Source organism: Babylonia areolata, chromosome 4 (genome assembly GCF_041734735.1).
Source record: "Babylonia areolata isolate BAREFJ2019XMU chromosome 4, ASM4173473v1, whole genome shotgun sequence".
Classification (NCBI taxonomy): Eukaryota; Metazoa; Mollusca; class Gastropoda; order Neogastropoda; family Buccinidae; genus Babylonia; species Babylonia areolata.
Genome location: NC_134879.1, coordinates 38167034 through 38186147, shown reverse-complemented (window position 1 = coordinate 38186147; position 19114 = coordinate 38167034). Strand labels below are relative to the sequence as shown.

General features: G+C 42.7%; 2 protein-coding genes across 5 annotated transcripts in view; one reads left to right on the top strand and one right to left on the bottom strand.

Annotated features, from left to right (window-relative positions):
- Positions 1-117: 117 nt before the first annotated feature.
- Positions 118-16855, top strand: LOC143281146 (uncharacterized). 3 transcript variants are annotated; one of them, XM_076586148.1, is made up of 6 exons: positions 118-164; positions 938-1086; positions 1916-2054; positions 13711-13732; positions 13787-13871; positions 15498-16855. In XM_076586148.1, the coding sequence occupies exons 3-6, from the start codon at positions 2033-2035 to the stop codon at positions 15720-15722; spliced, it is 354 nt and encodes a 117-aa protein (XP_076442263.1). In that variant the 5' UTR covers positions 118-164; positions 938-1086; positions 1916-2032; the 3' UTR covers positions 15723-16855. The 3 variants fall into 3 exon arrangements, 1 of the variants encoding a protein (XP_076442263.1); XR_013055102.1 differs by lacking the exon at positions 13711-13732; XR_013055101.1 differs by lacking the exons at positions 13711-13732; positions 15498-16855 and having other exon boundaries at positions 13787-14907.
- Positions 16250-19114, bottom strand: part of LOC143281145 (apoptosis-stimulating of p53 protein 1-like) — a 55887-nt gene continuing 53022 nt past the window's right edge. The window contains exon 13 of one of the 2 annotated variants that reach the window (XM_076586146.1): positions 16250-18076. In XM_076586146.1, the coding sequence (XP_076442261.1) occupies positions 18020-18076 (57 nt within the window). In that variant the 3' untranslated portion in view covers positions 16250-18019. The remainder of the gene's footprint in view (positions 18077-19114) is intronic. The other variant, XM_076586147.1, reaches the window with a different exon arrangement.

Here is a 19114-nt window from a genome sequence, read left to right as displayed (position 1 = left end):
CCCATACCCTTCCCCATCCATCCCTCGTTGTCGTCTGCATGCAAGGAATGCAACTCCACATCACCTTCTCTGACCAATCAGAGAGCAGAATACAAATGTTGCACTGTGAGTACGTGCATGAGAACTCACACAACATGGAACAATGACAGCTGTGCAGGAGAAAGGTCTGAACGTTGGGCAATTTTTATCGTCAACAAAGAATGCAGCTCGATAAGTTTTCAGCTGAGTAACATTTCGCTATATTCTGGCATTAGAATTTCACTTTAAGTGATTGAATGCGACTGTTTTGAAACAGCAGCTGACAGGTGACACATCTTGCCGGTGACAGGACGTGGTAGGCTCAGTGACTTGAAATAAAAGTAAACATATTTAAAATCTCAGTGGGTAGTCTGCATGTTCAATGTTCACAGGTCAGTATGTTCTGGCCATTGGGGTGGGCGATTGCCTGGGCAGAAAATAAACAAAACTGTAAGAGTCAGTATAATAACTAAGTTTAATAATACCAGGTTTGAAATTTATTTGATCTGCACAGTGAAACAAATATCACGAGAGGATATGTTTTAACATCTTGAACCACCTGCAATGGCTCAAATTGATAGTTTAGAGAAGGAAAAGCTGAAATGACAAAAATGATTCTATATGTAAGTCCTTTCTCTTGGCATGGACTGCGGTCTGACAAACGTATATAGTCCAGCAGTGGAATCTGCAGACCTAACTGGGTATGAGTATGTGTATGCATAATTCTTAGTTTAGAGTAGGAAAGGGTGTGAATTTTGTACTGAAAATTAAGGTTATATGTGAATGTGCACGCATAATTCATAGTTTAGAGGAGGAAAGGCTCTAATGAAAAACAGTGAATCTGTGTGTGAGCATGCATAATTGATAGTTAAGGAGGAAAGTCTGTAATGAAAATGAAGAGATGTGATGTGGGTTTCAGGTGGTGTGGATGGCAAGGATGGGGGTGCATGCTCAGCTGGTGGCACCAACCTGTGCAGATTGACACTGACATTACACCTGGACTGAGGAAGTCACAGTGATTGTCATAGACAGGTTTTCCTGTTCCTGTCAGTGGCCTTTTGTCATTGGGTAAGTCCTGGCTCTACATAGCCACAGCATTCAGAAGTCACTATACTGCTTTTTTGTGAATCAGGAAAAGTCACATTAATATGCTGCTTTTTTATCAATTACCAGGAGTTTGGACAGCATTTTGGGGTTTGACTAGCAGATTTTCTCAGTTCTGGGGGGTTGTGGTTGCATGTATAACATTTTCTTCTTGGACTATTTCCTGAGTCACATTAATATTGGTGCTGGGCTCTGGTGATATGTCAATGGGGGATAAATGACTACCTTAGGAAAGTGGTGGTGGATTTGAGAAAAGGAAGGTGTCTAATGTAAGTGTGTATAATGTGTGAATCACCAGCGTAATGAATGGTACATTGGCAGTAAAGATAAGATTAAACTACTTGTGGATAAGAACTCTATTTTGCCACTGTAAACTTTGCTTCAAAGACAGGTGCAGGACTGACTGTAGAATTTATGGTGGACGTCTTGCCTAATGATGAAACAGCAAACAGGAGGCCTACACATCAGTACTCTGGGTACTGAAGTTGTTGAGTTTTTGTGCGTCAGTTTTGCTGACAACGTTGTGTGTTGGAGTGCTGTGATTGTTGTTGAGAAAAGGGCCAGTGACAGTGATGGTGTGCCTGTCACATGACATGGTACATTGCATCATCACCATTGTTGTTGTCTGAGGGCAGACTTAACCACCTTGTGCGACAGGAGGTGTGGGGGGTGGGAGGCAGACACAGGCAGGCTGAGTGACCACATTAAATATGCCCCTAACTTCTGTTTTTAGTTGAAAAAAAAAGAGAAAAAAAAGTCCTCGTGTGTTGGACAGCTGGTCCTTGTGTGGTAGTTCTGTGCAGGTGGTGACCTGTGGAAACAGTGAGTTCTCCCACAGTGTGGTGGCTCTTTGTGCTGTGCTGGGCCCCCCTCACCCCTCACACCTGGTGGACTGCAGTTCTCTGAGCACATGGCTAACAGCTGCATACATGGTAAGTTTTGCTCTCAAAGAACAGTTTGAGATTGTGGCAGACTCACCAGGCATGACTGAATCCTTCCTACCTATTCTGTCTGAAGGTTGAATAGTTTTGTTGATGAAGCTCCTCGTTGGGTTAGACATTTTGCAAATTGTTCCTGTGTACTAAGCCACTTGACATCTTTAACAGTTCCATTCTCCATCAGTTCTTTGATTCCACTGATTTCGAATCTCAAATGCTTTTGTCACTTGTTTGGATTTCAGGGTGTCATGGAGTGATTTGCAATCTGTCGTCTGAATGATAGGCAATCCACCAGGCGCTGGTTTCCCTGTAGTTATTTCTGTGAACAGTGTTGAAACAAATACTGCCACACCAATTCCTTCTGCCATAGCTAGTGTTTCACCAGCCAGTGTGCTTCTGACCAGTCTGCGAATTTTCTTGGAATTCCAAGAAATGGGAATAATCTGTCCTTCCTCATTTGCGAAGAAGATTATATACATCCACCCTGTGTTCCTCCATCAGTCAGATTTCCAAATGAAACCATCTGTGTAAACTAACAACTTCAATGCTCCAGGTCCCTTGTGATGAAATTTCGAGGCAACTTTAAGACAAATTTTTACTTGATCCTTCTGATAGTCTTTATACTCTTATTTGCTTCTATCAAGTGTTCCACTTTACCATCTTTCATGTCTGAGGCAAATTGGCAAGTATCAAACATAACATCAGGCTGACCTTAGCGAGATGTCCACAGTATCTGTCCCACTTTAGAGCTGTAAGCCTGTTTCTCTTCAGTGTTCATACTCTTCTGTTTTTGCTGCATTCAGATCTTTTCAATCTGTATTGGTTCCAAGCTGTCTCCATATTTGTTCTGATGTATCAACATTGTGTTTCCATCAGAGAACAGTTCTATTCCGATGTATTGAAATGTTTTGCTTTCCCCTTTTCCAACTTTGAATGTCTTTCTGATCTCCTGTATGACTGTTCAAAGTTCTTTGTGCCTCCCCAAATAAAGTCGTCCACATGGCTTGCAAGTGTACCCAGTAATTCTTCCCCATCCATCCAGTTGAAAACTGATGGATCAACTTTTGGCAGTTTCCTCCATACTTTTGAAGCATATCCTTGACTGGATTTTACCATTGTAACAAAGCATCATTTTTGTCCAAAGACACACTTTGCTAAGTGCCATAATTTCCCTTTTCTATCAGCTTCTTTTGGAGGCTTCACAAATATATGTTTCTATCTCTTGTCCTAGGAGAAATGCTGTCTTGATGTCCATGGAGTATGGAGTCCAGTTAAATTGATAAAATTACTTTTGGTGATTCACTTGCACATGTAGGCGAGTCTTTAATCTTTTTCTTTTAACTCACTCCGGATGAAGGGCCCCAATTGGGGCCCTACTGCTTACAGTTTCAGACGAGGGGGCCGAATTGGGGATTTAGATAGTTCTGAATTTTTGGAGGGGCACCTAATTTGCAAAATGGCGTTACAAGCTAAGAATATCTTAACTGACCTTTCCACTCTCCACTGCAACCAATAGATGTTGTGTGTGTTGCTGTGCTCTTGAGCAGGAAAGTTATTTTCGCGATGACTGGTTCACATGAACAGTGCTTGTCAGCAGTGGCGTCTGACCCAGTTTTGTCTCAAGGCAGACAACAGAATGTGACGGAGGGGCTCTAGCGCGGAGATATAATTTTCTGAATCTGTTTCAGATTGAGTGCTTTCCTGGATTTGTATACAAGTCAGGAGTGTGTGCAAATTCTGAACAAAAAATATGGATGCTTTCATCATCTCACTGTATGATAGCATAAGAAGGAATTTTTATATTTTGTCCCCAATAACTCGTTATATTATTGATCAGTTTGGAAGTCTTCAGTTCATAAATTGTAACATTTGTTTCTTGGTGATTTTATTTCTTAACCATACAAATGGGTTGTCTGTGGAGAAAGTCAGGGGAGCTAACTGGTACTATGTCATCGTCTGTTCTTCTCACAACTAGTCTAGCTTTTGGAATCATTTCTCTGTTTGATTCCTTGAGTGTGCATATTCATCTTGTAGAAACATATATTTGTCCTTTATCTTCTACTTCACTGTACACATTATTTCTTTTCCAGCTTTCCAGTTCTTGTTTGTGTATCTTTTTCAAAAGAATTATCTCCATCAGAACAGTTTCATCTGAGTCACTGCCATCACAGGTTCTGTAGCAGATGTAGTCTGTCCCTGAAGGACCCCCAACATTTACACAGAGGGTCCCTGGACCCTTACATTTTACCTTTATGGAAAACACTGCATATTTGTGACAGTTCTTAGCCCAGTGAAACACAGACAGAAATATGACACATTTTGTTCTACCATTTCTATCAAGTGGCTTTGAGCCTCTTTGTTAGGTTTCACCAGCCATGTTGATTTTTAGTAACTCGAACTGGGCTGACTAGAATACTTGATCTTCTGGTATCTTGAGAAATTCTTTGCCATAAATACCTCCTTGTTTAATTTGTATTTCAGTTTTTTCCTTGCTCCCTGAATGGTCAACAAAAATCCTCTTCAAAGCAGACAACATGGAAGAAAAATTTCTGTTAAGTTTTAGATGCTGCTGTTATCACTGTCTTTCTGACATATTTGCATTATCTAAAAATTTGAATGCATTTACTGCGTCTGGATATTCCGTCTTGTATTTTCTGCAAATGTTGTATGTTCTTTCATACTCGGTGATGAAATTGTTCATTGACATTTTCTCCCTTGTGAAATCTCTCATATTCTTAATATGTAAAGCATGCCAAACCCACTTCATCTTCAAGAAAAGTGGTGTTAATAAAATGTTGATACCCACTCTTTTGTTCACTTCTGCAGCATTTATTTCCAGCGCTTTCGCTCTTGCCTGTTCAGTTAAACTCGAGGTAACTGCCAATGCTTGATTTTATGTTTAACGTCTGTCACCAGCCTCCACACCTCCAGTTTGTTTTTCCATGTTTCATTGACTGTTAAACTCAAGGTGACTGCCAATGCTTGATTTTCTTTTTAACGTCTGTTACCAGCTTCCACACCTTCAATTTGTTTTTCAGTTTCATTGACTATCAGGCTCTTGGCTCAGCAGAATTTTAAAATTCTGTGCCAGTTTCTTTTACCTTCCATCACTTTCCTCACTTGCTGCTACCATGAAAATGTGCTATTTACTGTTCTAAATTTGCCTCCTCAGCACGTTATCACTCGTCACTATTAGCGTCGTCTTGTTACCCCGTAACCAAAGTCTCGTTCTCACATGTCATAAACTTTAAACTTTGTTATTTCCGGTAAACACTTCTGATTAAGTTTCATTCAGGCATACTTAGATTGACATACAGTTTTTGTTAACGCTATCAGTTGTGACTCTTGTTGAGTTGGTTCACCCATAACAGTGCGTATCAGGACGGTTGCTTTCACTGAATTGTGCCTTGGAATGGACAACAGCCTATGATAGTGATTTTACATGAAACTCAGGGAAACTGTTTTGATTGACATTCAGCTGAGTCAGTGTATGGAAGAAGACCCCCTTTTTTGACTGACTGGCAGTGAGGGCAGTTTGTGTGTATAAAGCAGGAAGGGGGGGGGGAGATGAAGAGGTGTAAGATGAGAGGTTGTATAGTAGGAAGTCAGAGGGCATGGGAGGGGGCTCGGCCTTGACCAACACCAGTGGGTTGTTTTCACTGATACAGCTGCATATTGGACAACAGCCAACAATCCACAGTTTTCCTGAAACCCAGTGTTGATAATGCTACAGACAAGAAACACGTGTTCAGTTTTTCACGCTTTGTGTCACTGATCGGATGACAGACTCAGTCACAGAGGAAGCAAATCAGCATGCACAGCAGATGGTTTTTGTCATCAGAGATCTTCCTCTGTTGGGGAATGTTCTTTGGTGTCACAGAACTTGACTGCTCATTTTCTGATTGTGACCTTTTATGTTGTCATTGTCAGGAAAGACATTCATTTACATTTCTGCAAGAGTTGCTGTTGTCATTCTGTGGTGTTGGAAACAGATTTTTGTTGCATGAAAAATTATTAACTTCACTTTGAAATGCATGAATAGTTATTTACATTTAAATTATGAAACCACCTCATATTCAGATTCCTAATTAAGTTTCCTTTACAAAAACATTCACTTTCTTTCTGCATCTACTTTAGTTTTGTGCAAGAATTAAAAAAAAAAAATTGACACATGAACCCTCAAATTTCCTGGCAAGGGGAGAGCACTTATTTTTTTTTAATATAGGCTAAAGTAGTCCTTTTAAAATCCTACTTGCTAACCACTAATGATTATAAATAACTGGACATTTTCCCATCACATCTTGGACTAGAATACAACAGGGATCTGTTGATGGACAAAGTATACTGGAGCTGCTGCTCCTGGTATTGTGGATAGCATTCCAATAAATAGCAACAGACACTTTCAAAACTTAAAATACCTTGTCCTAGAAATGATCAAAGACCAGTTTTAGACAGTGGTTGATACTGGAACAATTTTTCTCCCTTTTTAAAACATAACTAGTAGTGTTAACTTAAGCTCTTTCGAAGAATATTTGTTTGATAAAATGGAAACTGTAAAGCTCATTTCAGAGTTCTGAAGATTTTGTTTCAGATGCATGCACAGAGTATTTATTTTCATTATCCTGGTGGCTCATTTTGTTCAGAATGATTACTGTCCTGCAGACCAGGTTAAGAAAAGACACCCTTGAAGATCACTTGTCTCTACTGATTTAAAAACCAGAATTGCATCGCTGTTGATAACAATTAATTTGGAGATATTCTGAGGTATTGATCATGTAGTGACAACATGAGCAGGTCACACTGTCACGCTCTAGAAGAGAGCGGACTAGAAACCCCCACCCAACCCAGCACTAACACCCAGACAACACAAACACAGACTAAAATAATTCATGGTTTACATACATTTATTCAGTCACACACAGCACTTGCCAAATGAACTGACTAACCACAATCCCAGCCACAACAACTGATACACTTAAACAACAGAATGGATAAATAACCCACAACCCCCCCCAAAAAAAACAACACAGAGCTTGAAGACACGTCCGTCCAGCGAAAAAAAACAGTCTGAAGAATGTTGTGCACTCAGGACAGTTGATAAACAAAGAAAACCTGAAACACTCTGCACAACACCAGATGATAAAAAAACAAATAAACGATGACGTGGACAACGAAGACTGAAGAATACGACGATGAAAGCGGGTACACGATGAAAGCGGGTACACGATGACAGTGACGAGAAGAGGGCAGCGGGGAAAACTGCTGACAACAGACAACTGAAGCACCAATGCCACCCGGCCAACACAGGTGGAAGGACAAATGGCACAGGAAGTGGGATGCTGCCAACCGGGTACCACTACCCTGACGCTGGAAATAAACCAAAACAAAGACAAGACACGTCCAGCAGGGCACTCCCTCTGAGCTGGAGCACACAGAACATAGAAGCATGGCCACCAGGAGGAAAAGCGATCCTCACATGAAGGTGCCAACCAGCTGGGTAAAAAGCCCCGAACCAAACAGGCACGACCTTCCTCCAAGAAGGCCGCGGGCGAAAAGCCTAGAGAAGTGTCACTGACAGAACAGAGAAATTTTAAACTCTGCTCAGCAGTGACACAAACACATACATGACTCCACGATTGCACGTGAAAAACGTACAACCGGGAGTCACACATACAAAAAGACAAGCTGGGGAGAGGAGTGGGGAAGGGCATGTACAAAACACTCCACACGAGATTGTCATGAGCAATCTGCATCAGACCAACTGACTGCTTCGAATGATTTTGTCTGTAACCTTTGTCTTTCATGTGGTGATGTGGTGCCAAAAAGTGGATTTTTGGTGCACAAAGAATGATTGACGTCAAATCATTGGTAATTGCATAGATATTGACGTCATCCATGCGGAGTTTGTCGTAGGGGAGGAAAAAACGTTGGTTTTGGGTTTTGTTCCATGTCGTGTTCATGTGTTGCTGTTAGTCTTCAGTCTGAGTTTTCTTTTTGTTCAGCTGAAGGGTCAGGGCCATCGACTAGCGAGTCGAGTAGTTTTTTGTTGTTGTTTTTTTTGTTTAATCTTCTTTCTCGAATAGTCATTCCTGTGGACCTACTGTCCTTAATGACAAATTTCGTGTAGCTGAGTGCCTAGCTATCTGGTCAACCATGACATTGGCAAGTTTGTGTTGGTGCTAATTCTATGTGCTGGTTTGATCAGCGGGTCAAGTCCAGGTTTTCTTTATTCTTTCGTTCAAAAGTGTCTCTTGCCTCTCGATGAGGTAGCTGCTGTGCTGTCATCACTTGTGTTTGTGTTTTGCTGAGGCCAGGAACAAGACGTCACTTATTTGTGCACCCTCCTTGTCAACACAGAGCGTGTGTATTGTGTTGTGTGCACGTTGTCTGGGGCGTGTTTTACATGCGTGTTTCATCATCTGTTGCTGCCGTCATCCTAGCCTGCGCCCCTGCTGCCGTCGTCGTCGTCGTCGTTGTCTTCGCTTCGTCGTCGCTGTCGTCGTTGTCTATGGTTGTTGTCGTTGTTGCTTTCTCTTCATCATCATCGGCGTCTTTGCTGCATCTTCGTCCTTGTCGTCTTCACTTCAGTCTTCATTGACGTTGTCAGCTATTCTACCATCGTTGATGTCAACGCCATGGCTGACTTTATTTCGTGATTTGTGTGTGTGTGTGCAAGGGCGTGCGTGTGTGTATCAATAGTTTATATATATATATATGTAAGTGTATTTTCTTTGCTTTCATTACAATTGGCTGTTTGAGTATAAAAACATTTGTTTCTTTTATCTGTGGCTTCATATTATTTTGTTTTTGTTAGTGTCATTGTGTGGGAGTGTCATCAGTTAGGGGGGGTTGGGAAAGGGAAATAAGTTTCGGCTTAGCGACCGTGACAAATGGTGGAGATGCGGGGTACTTTTAGTTAGTGTGTGTTGGGATTTGTTTAGCTGGGTTAGGATATAGGTTAGGGGGGCAGGAGGGAGGGGTGTCCTTGTCTTGATCATTAGCGTTATAGCAGTGGGTGTTTGGCGGGCGTGTACGATATATCCCGGGTGGCTGTACGTAGTATCCTCCCCTAGCTATATATTGCCGGGCAGGGCTTGTCAACTTGTGTTGTTGAGTGTTGTGTATGCATTGTGTCTGGCGCCATGTTTACATGTATATATCATACGGTATGATATGTGTATGCACATACTTGCACTTGGGTGTGTGTCAATTACTTCATGCATTTCTTTGCTTTGTGGTAATGAATTTGATTTCGATTTGGAGTTGCTCTTTGGGGGCTGATGTTGACTCTTGATTGGTTTGTTATATATATCCTCACTGAGGTGGATACCTGATATGACAGTTTTTGCAATTGCATTCATGTCAGGGAGATGGGACAGTGACGCCAGTTTATGTTGGGTTGTTTTACAACCAATTGTAGTTTGATGATTGTAGTCGATTGTGGATGGGCATTCGTACTGGCTCAGTTCAGGGCAAGGTGGTCACGAATGAGGATATTCGTTTAGTTTATATTTGATTCCCTTGTGAGTAATATTGTTACCCAGGGAATGTGTTAGTGTAGTCACACGTGTGGCAATAGCCCCACCGGTTGACTGGGCTTTGGGCGGTAGATGTGGCTCGATTTGATTCAAATCTGGGGTTGACAAATTACTTATTTATTGAAACTTCGGCTGAATATTTACTCCTTTTTTTTTCCGTCAGTTGTGTAAAAACTAGAAACGCGTCGGCTTGCTAAAGCTTATGCCTCGTCATACCCGTGCAACCCCGCAATATAATCCGGACGACATTATGGCTACTGAGGAGACTGAAATTAGACCGGCGGGTTCTGCTCCCGCTCGAGAGGACATGTATGTGAACTTAGGTCAGCTGGGAGCACGAATGGGACTTCAGGGCGAGGCACTGGCCAAGTTCATCACCGAGTCTATGAGAAATGAGGAAGAAAGAGTCACCAGACAGGAACAGCTTGCTCGGCAGAAAGAGAAAGAAGAGAGAGAAGAAGCCCGCCTTAGAGAGAAAGAAGAGAGAGAAGAAGCCCGCCTTAGAGAGAAAGAAGAGAGAGAAGAAGCCCGCCTTAGAAAGAAAGACGAGGAAGAGAAGGCTCTTAAGCAGGCTGAGCTAGAGATTAAACTCAAGGAGTTACAGCTCAAAGAAAAGGAAATGCAGGCCCAGTCGGAACATCGATGTAGACAGTTGGAAGTTGAGGAAACAAAATACGTCCACCTAGATCCTCTGGGAGATGATGATGATGTCGACGCATTCATCACCCACTTTGAGCGTATCGCTGGTCTCTGTCACTGGAATGATTCATCTCTGTCCACTCGATTAATTCCCCTTCTGCGGGGCAAGGCGAGAGAGGCAGTGCTGAGATTGTCCCCTACAGAACTGACTGACTACCATACGGTCAAGACCGCACTGTTTCGGCATTTCCGTCTCGACGCTGAAGCTTACCGGAAAAAATTTCGAAATATCAAAAAGGAACCGGCTGAGACGTTCACCCAGCTACTCGAGAGGATGAGGCGGTGGTTTTCGTTATGGTGCGTGACAGCAGGGAAAAACGAAAACAACGTGGAGGACGTCAAAGATCTTTTGATGCAGGAACAGTTCTTTCAGATGCTCAGTTCTGAATTCATAGTTGAGGTAAAAAGATCGCGTCCATCTACTGTTGATGATGCAGCAAGAGAAGCCACTGTTCTGGCAGAAGCCAAAAGAATGGGCAGGGAGGCTAAGCGAGACAAGCAAGGGTCAAATGGACAGGAACAGTCTCTTGGAGAGAGAAATTGTCAAACAGAAATGGTCCAGAGAAACAGTAGTCCTGAAAATAGTAACCCGAACAATGGGGGGAATGATCATACCTATTCCAGGATGCCAAGATCATCAGGATCAAGGGCATCTGTAGTGTGCTACAACTGCCAAAAGGAAGGACATTTGGCTCGTCATTGTCCAGAGCCTGCACCCATTCAGTTGGTCCGCAACAGATTTAAAGCCTCGAGCCAAGTAGTACCTACTCTCTGTGGCACCTGTGCTAACAAACAGTACAATCCTCGGTGCATGGTCAACGTAAATGGCATGTTAGTGGAAGGGCTACGGGACACTGGAGCAGGATACACGGTAGTGGCAAAACGGCTGGTCTCAGCTTCAGCTTTTACAGGTGAATCGGTGCCAGTGGTGTTGGCTTCGTCACAGTGCCAAAGTCTTTTGCCCGTAGCTGTGATAGATCTGGATTCGCCTTTCATAAAGGGAAGGGTAGAGGTCCTGGTGATGGCCAGTCCTGTGGAGGATGTCCTCATTGGCAACTTCATACGTAGGCCTGGAGAGGCCGTGTGGACGAGTGTCCCCGTGTATGCTGACCCGGCTTTGGTCAGTGCAGTGCGAACCTGTGCTCAGAGGAGGCAAGAAGGTCAGGCACAAGAGGTTTTGCCTGTCCAAGAATGCGTTTTGGAAACCACCCCTGACACGTTGGCTCTCATGCAAGAAGGGGATGAGTCTTTGAGACGAGCCAGGGAAGATTGTGACTCTGGTGCAGAGATGGCCACTGGATACGGACACGCATCATTTTTTAGGAAAGGTGGGGTGTTGATGCGACGATATCAAGGTCCTAAAGGAGAGTCGACGCAAGTGTGCGTTCCCAAGGAGCTGCGTCACGCTGTGTTGAGTTTGGGACATGACATTCCTATGTCCGGGCGTCTCGGGGTCAGGAAAACCCGTGAGAGAATAAGGGATAGTTTTTACTGGCCGGGCATGTGTGACGACATTCGTCGATATTGTCAGTCCTGTTTACAGTGTCAGCTGAAAAGAATTATCCAGTCGTTGAGAAAGAATGTTCGGCAGTGGTATGGGGGATTCAAAAGTTTCAGTCCTACCTTTATGGGACCCCATTCATCGTTCAGAGAGACCATTCGCCCCTACAATTTCTGGACAAGATGAAGTCGGTGAGTGGAAGAGTCACTTGCTGGGCTCTTCAACTGCAACCTTTTCAGTTCAAGGTCCAGGCGATTCCTGGCTGGGAAAATTTGGTGGCCGATTATCTGAGTCGGTTGTGAGGTCCTAATTCGTGTTGGTGCAGGTCCTGGGTTGTTTGTATATCCTGCTCAGTGTGAGGTTTTGTTTGTTGATTTAGAACATACTGTTCAAAATCTTGAGGCGGGGGAATTGTCACACTGAGCAAAAGATGTGTTTGTTCTGTTATCTTTTCTTTTTCTGGTTCTCGAAATTTTATACGGCTAGGCCATTCTGTCTCTCAGCACTGGGAAGACGAATTGTTATCTCCTCTCTAAAAAAAAAAAATATATGTATATATATATATGTGTGTGTGTATATATATAGTCATAATTGGTGCATTCCACACGTGTGCTTGCTGCTGTATTGTGATGCAGGGAAGTAACTGTGTTCGGGGTAGTCAATGTCGTGTTTGTGGAGTATCCTTACGTTTACAACCTGCTTCACTTGGAAGGTAAAGCTTTTGTTTTATTGAGCAATCTGCATCAGACCAACTGACTGCTTCGAATGATTTTGTCTGTAACCTTTGTCTTTCATGTGGTGATGTGGTGCCAAAAAGTGGATTTTTGGTGCACAAAGAATGATTGACGTCAAATCATTGGTAATTGCATAGATATTGACGTCATCCATGCGGAGTTTGTCGTAGGGGAGGAAAAAACGTTGGTTTTGGGTTTTGTTCCATGTCGTGTTCATGTGTTGCTGTTAGTCTTCAGTCTGAGTTTTCTTTTTGTTCAGCTGAAGGGTCAGGGCCATCGACTAGCGAGTCGAGTAGTTTTTTGTTGTTGTTTTTTTTGTTTAATCTTCTTTCTCGAATAGTCATTCCTGTGGACCTACTGTCCTTAATGACAAATTTCGTGTAGCTGAGTGCCTAGCTATCTGGTCAACCATGACATTGGCAAGTTTGTGTTGGTGCTAATTCTATGTGCTGGTTTGATCAGCGGGTCAAGTCCAGGTTTTCTTTATTCTTTCGTTCAAAAGTGTCTCTTGCCTCTCGATGAGGTAGCTGCTGTGCTGTCATCACTTGTGTTTGTGTTTTGCTGAGGCCAGGAACAAGACGTCACTTATTTGTGCACCCTCCTTGTCAACACAGAGCGTGTGTATTGTGTTGTGTGCACGTTGTCTGGGGCGTGTTTTACATGCGTGTTTCATCATCTGTTGCTGCCGTCATCCTAGCCTGCGCCCCTGCTGCCGTCGTCGTCGTCGTCGTTGTCTTCGCTTCGTCGTCGCTGTCGTCGTTGTCTATGGTTGTTGTCGTTGTTGCTTTCTCTTCATCATCATCGGCGTCTTTGCTGCATCTTCGTCCTTGTCGTCTTCACTTCAGTCTTCATTGACGTTGTCAGCTATTCTACCATCGTTGATGTCAACGCCATGGCTGACTTTATTTCGTGATTTGTGTGTGTGTGTGCAAGGGCGTGCGTGTGTGTATCAATAGTTTATATATATATATATGTAAGTGTATTTTCTTTGCTTTCATTACAATTGGCTGTTTGAGTATAAAAACATTTGTTTCTTTTATCTGTGGCTTCATATTATTTTGTTTTTGTTAGTGTCATTGTGTGGGAGTGTCATCAGTTAGGGGGGGTTGGGAAAGGGAAATAAGTTTCGGCTTAGCGACCGTGACACACACTACTAGACTGGTGTATATATGTTACAGGTCATGTGCAGATCACAGACAGGTGTGACATGTTACAGGTCATGTGCAGATCACAGACAGGTGTGGCATGTTACAGGTGTGCCCAGAAACTGGCTGTGGAAGAGGGGGTGGTGACCTGTCTACACAGGGGTCCAGCAAGGTGGAGGACTTGTGCTGTGCTGGTGAGTGGTGTTGATGCTTCACTTTGACTCTTGGCTGTATAGTGGTGACAGCTCACTGTAGTGGAGTGATGACCTAGAGGTAATGCAACCGCCTAGGAAGCAAGAGAATCTTATTGCAGTGGTTCGAATCCCGGCACAGTCGCCAGTATTTTCTCCCCCTCCACTAGACTTTGAGTGATGGTCTGGATGCTAGTCATTTGTACGAGACGATAAATCGAGGTCCCTTGTGCAGCATGCATTTAGCGCACATAAAAGAACCCATGGCAATAAAAGGGTTGTACCTGGCAAAATTCCGTAGAAAAATCCACTTCGATAGAAAACATAAAAATTGCAGGCAGGAAACGAAAGAAAAAAAAAGGGGGTAGAGCATCCTGAATTACACAGAGCAATCAAAAAAAGAGTAATACAATCATGATGGTGACAGTTCACTGTATAGAGGTTACTGTGTCATCCAATATTGCCAGTTGCTGTGTGCGCACGCAATGTTTAAAAAAATTCATTTTCTGGCCCCATCTCTATTGACGGTCAGGTGTTTGTTTCAGTAATCATGAAATAGCAAGGCTTTATCTTACCCTGAATTTTCTACTGTAGGTCATAACTTTCATTAATGGATTAATATTTGGTAATTTATATCAGTCGAGACTTAACAAGTGTGTAGAAGCAGATTGTGGTTCGTTTTTCAAGGAGGCATCACTGCGCTCAGACAAATCCATATATGCTACACCACAACCCACTTGAGTGCATGCTGATATATTTGCCAACCTGTCCTTTTACATAAATTTGCCAGAGAACAACACTCTGTTGCTATTTGTTCTTTTTCAGTGCATGTTGCACACGGGTTTATCATTTTGGAGTTGAGTCATTAGCTGGTGGCAAAATGGGTGAAACAGACCTGCACAATCATAAATTCGGTAGTTGAACGAGTATGAATATTACAGGTCATGATGCAGTGAATAACTTCGTGGTGATTCTTCATTGTAGAATGATTAAATTGTTATAAGAATAAAGAAAAGAATCAAAGGATTTGTGGATGAAAAGTGATGGTAATGAGGATGTGCAAGTGACATTGAATCTCCAAACTGGAGAATTGTTCGTTCTGCCCCCTCCTCCACTTAACTTATGGCTTTCTGTGACATGGTATGCAAAGATATTGGACTAAACATGTCTAAAAAGGTCATTTTGTGCAATTTGTCATGACGGTTTCCATGGAAACAAATCCAAAAAGGCCGACAGTTATTTCTGTTTGTTTTATTTGTTCTTTATAGTGCAGTGGTATTTTGGAATTTGAATAAATATATTTTATTTATTTTTAAAAAATGTGTAAATTCCTTGACATATATATATTTTTTCAAATGAGTGTATATTCATTCTTTTACTAGTACTATACAAACCACCGCACTATAATAAAGATGAATACATAAAAGTACCAAGTTTGAACATGCTATCTTTTAAAGTTTTTGGCTTTATTTAAGTGAATATAGTACCCAGGTGAAACGGACTATAAAGATCAGATGTTGAAGAAGCAAATTATGCGAAAAAAACGAAAATCACAAAAAATCGTGATTTTGGTCAAAATTTCACTACTGTGTCTGGCCTTAAACTTTTTATAACTTTTATCTGGCACAGACTTGTCAGAAAACATCCCGACACAGACCTCCAGAAAATGACAACAGGGCTGTACCCACCCATGGTCTACACAGCTCCCTGCTCCTTCCCTGTTCAACCTTAGTAATGTATTCATTCATCCCATTCCCAGAACACTTGCAGCATCAACCCACTACCCCCACATGTATTCCTGCACTCCAATTCATCACTGTTCCTACATTCCTGGCTGTATTCTCCCCAAGGTAAACGCCCCCCAGCACCTCCCCACCCCACCGCAAAGAATTTTTGTATTCCTGTAATACCTAATCCCTACCATGTTTGTTACCTGTAACCCTTGTGTTCTGGTATTGTCAACTTTAGCATTAACACAGTAGTAGACTATCCATGTCAGGTAACTCATTTTGAATAAAATATAGATGTCGCTGCAGTTGTCTTGACAACCATCATGAAAGTAAAAGTCGTTAGCCCCATTTCTCGTCTTGGGTTCATTTATTGAATGCCCACATCAAAGTACGAGACCAGAATACCCCGATTTACTTTTTTGCAGTATTTTTATTCCTTAGCTACACCCAGCTCCTTATCAAATAAATGCCAACTGCTATGATCAGTTTGAAATATGAAATGAACAATTGTGAAAAGTGCGATACATAACTGTCACAAGCGTGTTCTTGATGCCAGTCAGTGGATCGAAACAGCCCACACACATTGTCTTTGATTTCAACTTGTGTGCGCGCACACACACTGCTGTCACTGTACTTTGCTCATTGAGCATGGTGACCCTTCACTGACCACACATTGCCTTCTTCAGTCCACACTTCACTTAATTCACTGGATCCTGTCAGACAAGGCATTGTTCACAATGTGCGTTTACTGCACTTCAGCTAACACATACACAGGACCTTCAGTCCTTGAATATATCTGCTGTTCAACACCTCAGTCTCTTCAATCTGTACATTTCCACACACGATTTCTGTCCACGCAGTCCTCATGTTTTTGATCACATTGATTTGCTTCTCTTCACTCACCCAGTGGTTCTCACTTGGAGCCCACCAGTCCCCTGCTTTATGTGACACTGTCAGCTCACACAGTCACCACATCCCGATACAAGTAACAAGCACTTCACAATTCATTCCCTACTCCTTTGTCGATATCTCTAACAAAATAAGCCACTGATGTTATAAATGTGAACAATTCATTCCCCACTCCCTTGGCTATACTTCTAACAAAATAAGCCACAGATAATGTAAGTGGTAACAATTCATTTCACGCTCTTCAAAAATACCATTCTTCAATACTGCATTCTTATTCTTTTCCTTTTCCCACTGTCATCCACATTTTTTTGTCCACAATCAGTGTGAGTCAAAGAGACAAATAAGACATAAATAAAACACCATAATTAAAGGGAACACCAAATCAACACACAAACTGGTCTCTCAATAGACATGGTATGAATTACAATTTGCAGTTAAAATGGATTTAATATGAGGCAGAGTGAAAGCGAACAAACGTTTGCTGCCACACTGGTTTCTTGATAAATATGGCATCAATGAGGATTTGCAGCTAAGGAAATGAATACACTGTCAATGTGAAACAATCATGAAACATACAGTCCATTTAATTTGACAAGAAATTAATGCGACAGGAAATAAATATGTGAAAACCAAGGCTAAGAAAGTCAAAGTGTGGCCATGTACAACCAGAAACAGTATCACGTCTGATGAGTGACCAGGTGGCTCTGTCATTTTGCATAGACTCATAACAAAATGGGGGAGGGGGGGTATCCTTGGCTACAGTCTTGTAGAAAGCAGAGCCAGTCAACTACTATACCCCCCCCCAACCCCCCTAGCACATTGTATAACAAACAGTTGTGTACACAGCTCTAACACATCTAAACAAATAGCCCATCTGATTACATGATGATTGTCGTTCCTCACAGTGTCAGAATAACAGGAATCACATCAACTGCTTGCCCTCTGCATCCCTGCAGTTGTGTGCTTGTTGAGGAAAAAGTTCACACACATACACACACACTAATTAAACACAGACTGAATGCTGATCACAGGCCGTTGTCGTGAAGTGGTACCATGACCATGACCACCTGTTCTCCCCACACGGAGAGATGCAGACAGACCGCCGAAGGTGATCCATTGCCATGGAGACCAAGTCTGCACCAGGTTGCTGTCACATGAAGACAGCAGGAACACTGACATGCTGCCTAAACCACACCATCACCACCACCACCACCACAAACAATGGACACACGTCCAGAACTGGCCATTCATTTCCCTTAACACTCACTTCCCCTTACAGACAAGCAAGCTGACTGCTGAGCCAAACAACAACCAACCCCCCCCCCCCCCCCCCCCAGATGACGTCACTGCGCACCCTGACACCACTGTTGTATCCATGTCATCATTTCTGTTTTGATGATGTGCTACATGTTCACAGTACAGAGGAGTTGCCTGACAACTGTTGCCAGGTGACGGCAAGGAAGTGGAGAGGTGGGCGAGAAGCAGGGTCAACAGTGGGGTCAAAAGGGGAGGTCAGCAGGGTGAGGTCTGCAGGGGCTGGTAACTGCTGGGTAGGACCCGGGGACACAGCTGCACACACAACACAGCACTGTCAGTGTTGTATCGGGGCTGTCTTCATCATCATTATCACACATACATCATCATCACACATACATCCTCATCATCCTCGTAAATGGCGTCATCCCTTTCTATGTACAACAGTTGATGCACACACACACACATCATTCCCACAGTACTACAACCAGACGCAGAATTAACACTGAGACAAATATGTTGGTGTTATATTCCCCCAGTACTTAAGAACAAAGACAACCAGACATAACACTGAGACAAATGGAGGTGAAACCCCTAATTCCCTGCACCCTCCAGTCTCTGTTTACATTCATTTCAATTCTCAAGTTATTGCTGAACAAAACGATGAGAGGACAATAACGGAGAGGAGCTATCAGCATAACTGTCAACAATCCAGTCGAAGCAACCAGAACGTGTGTATTGTTCCGATAACGGGTTGTACAATCTTTAAATGTAGCTCGTCTGTTTTTTTAAGGCTTTTTCTGAGTGGTTGCACCAAAAAAAGTTGTACTTCTTTTCAACAGCTGAAATAGCGGGGTGTCTGAGGGTAAATGTGAACAGGCAAGTCTTAATTTCGAACGATGGGTACAATTAAACAGATGCAGCTCTTGGACTCATTAGACATAAAGGAAATTTTCTATCTAAAATTACGTTTAAATAACATACTTACCGTGACCCAACTAGCGCAGACTCCGGCAGGGGTCTGACATTCCTGTCCTGTGCAAACTATCCGCCCATGCGGAGCAGACGAAACTACGGCCGATAACCTCCCGGAAGTAGGTAACCTCCCCTTTGTCCCGCTGGTTATCGCCCTCTTTTGACGGCAATATGCCATCACCAGCGCAGTAAGCAGGAAGAACAGGAAGCGGGGAGGACGGGAGGGTCTTAAATTTGGGTCACGGTAAGTATGTTATTTAAACGTAATTTTAGATAGAAAATTTCCTTTTAATTACACATACTTAACCGTGACCCAACTAGTGCAGAATAGCACGACAAGGTGGAGGGCTCGCCTGTTCTACTGTCTGTGAGCTGTGA

Bases quoted from the DNA above. Each gene is read 5' to 3' on its own strand.
- LOC143281146 (XM_076586148.1), top strand. From the start codon at position 2,033: ATGGCTAACAGCTGCATACATG. The intron at 2,055-13,710 runs GTAAGTTTTGCT...TATATGTTACAG, and splicing joins GGCTAACAGCTGCATACATG to GTCATGTGCAGATCACAGAC. The intron at 13,733-13,786 runs GTGTGACATGTT...GGCATGTTACAG, and splicing joins CATGTGCAGATCACAGACAG to GTGTGCCCAGAAACTGGCTG.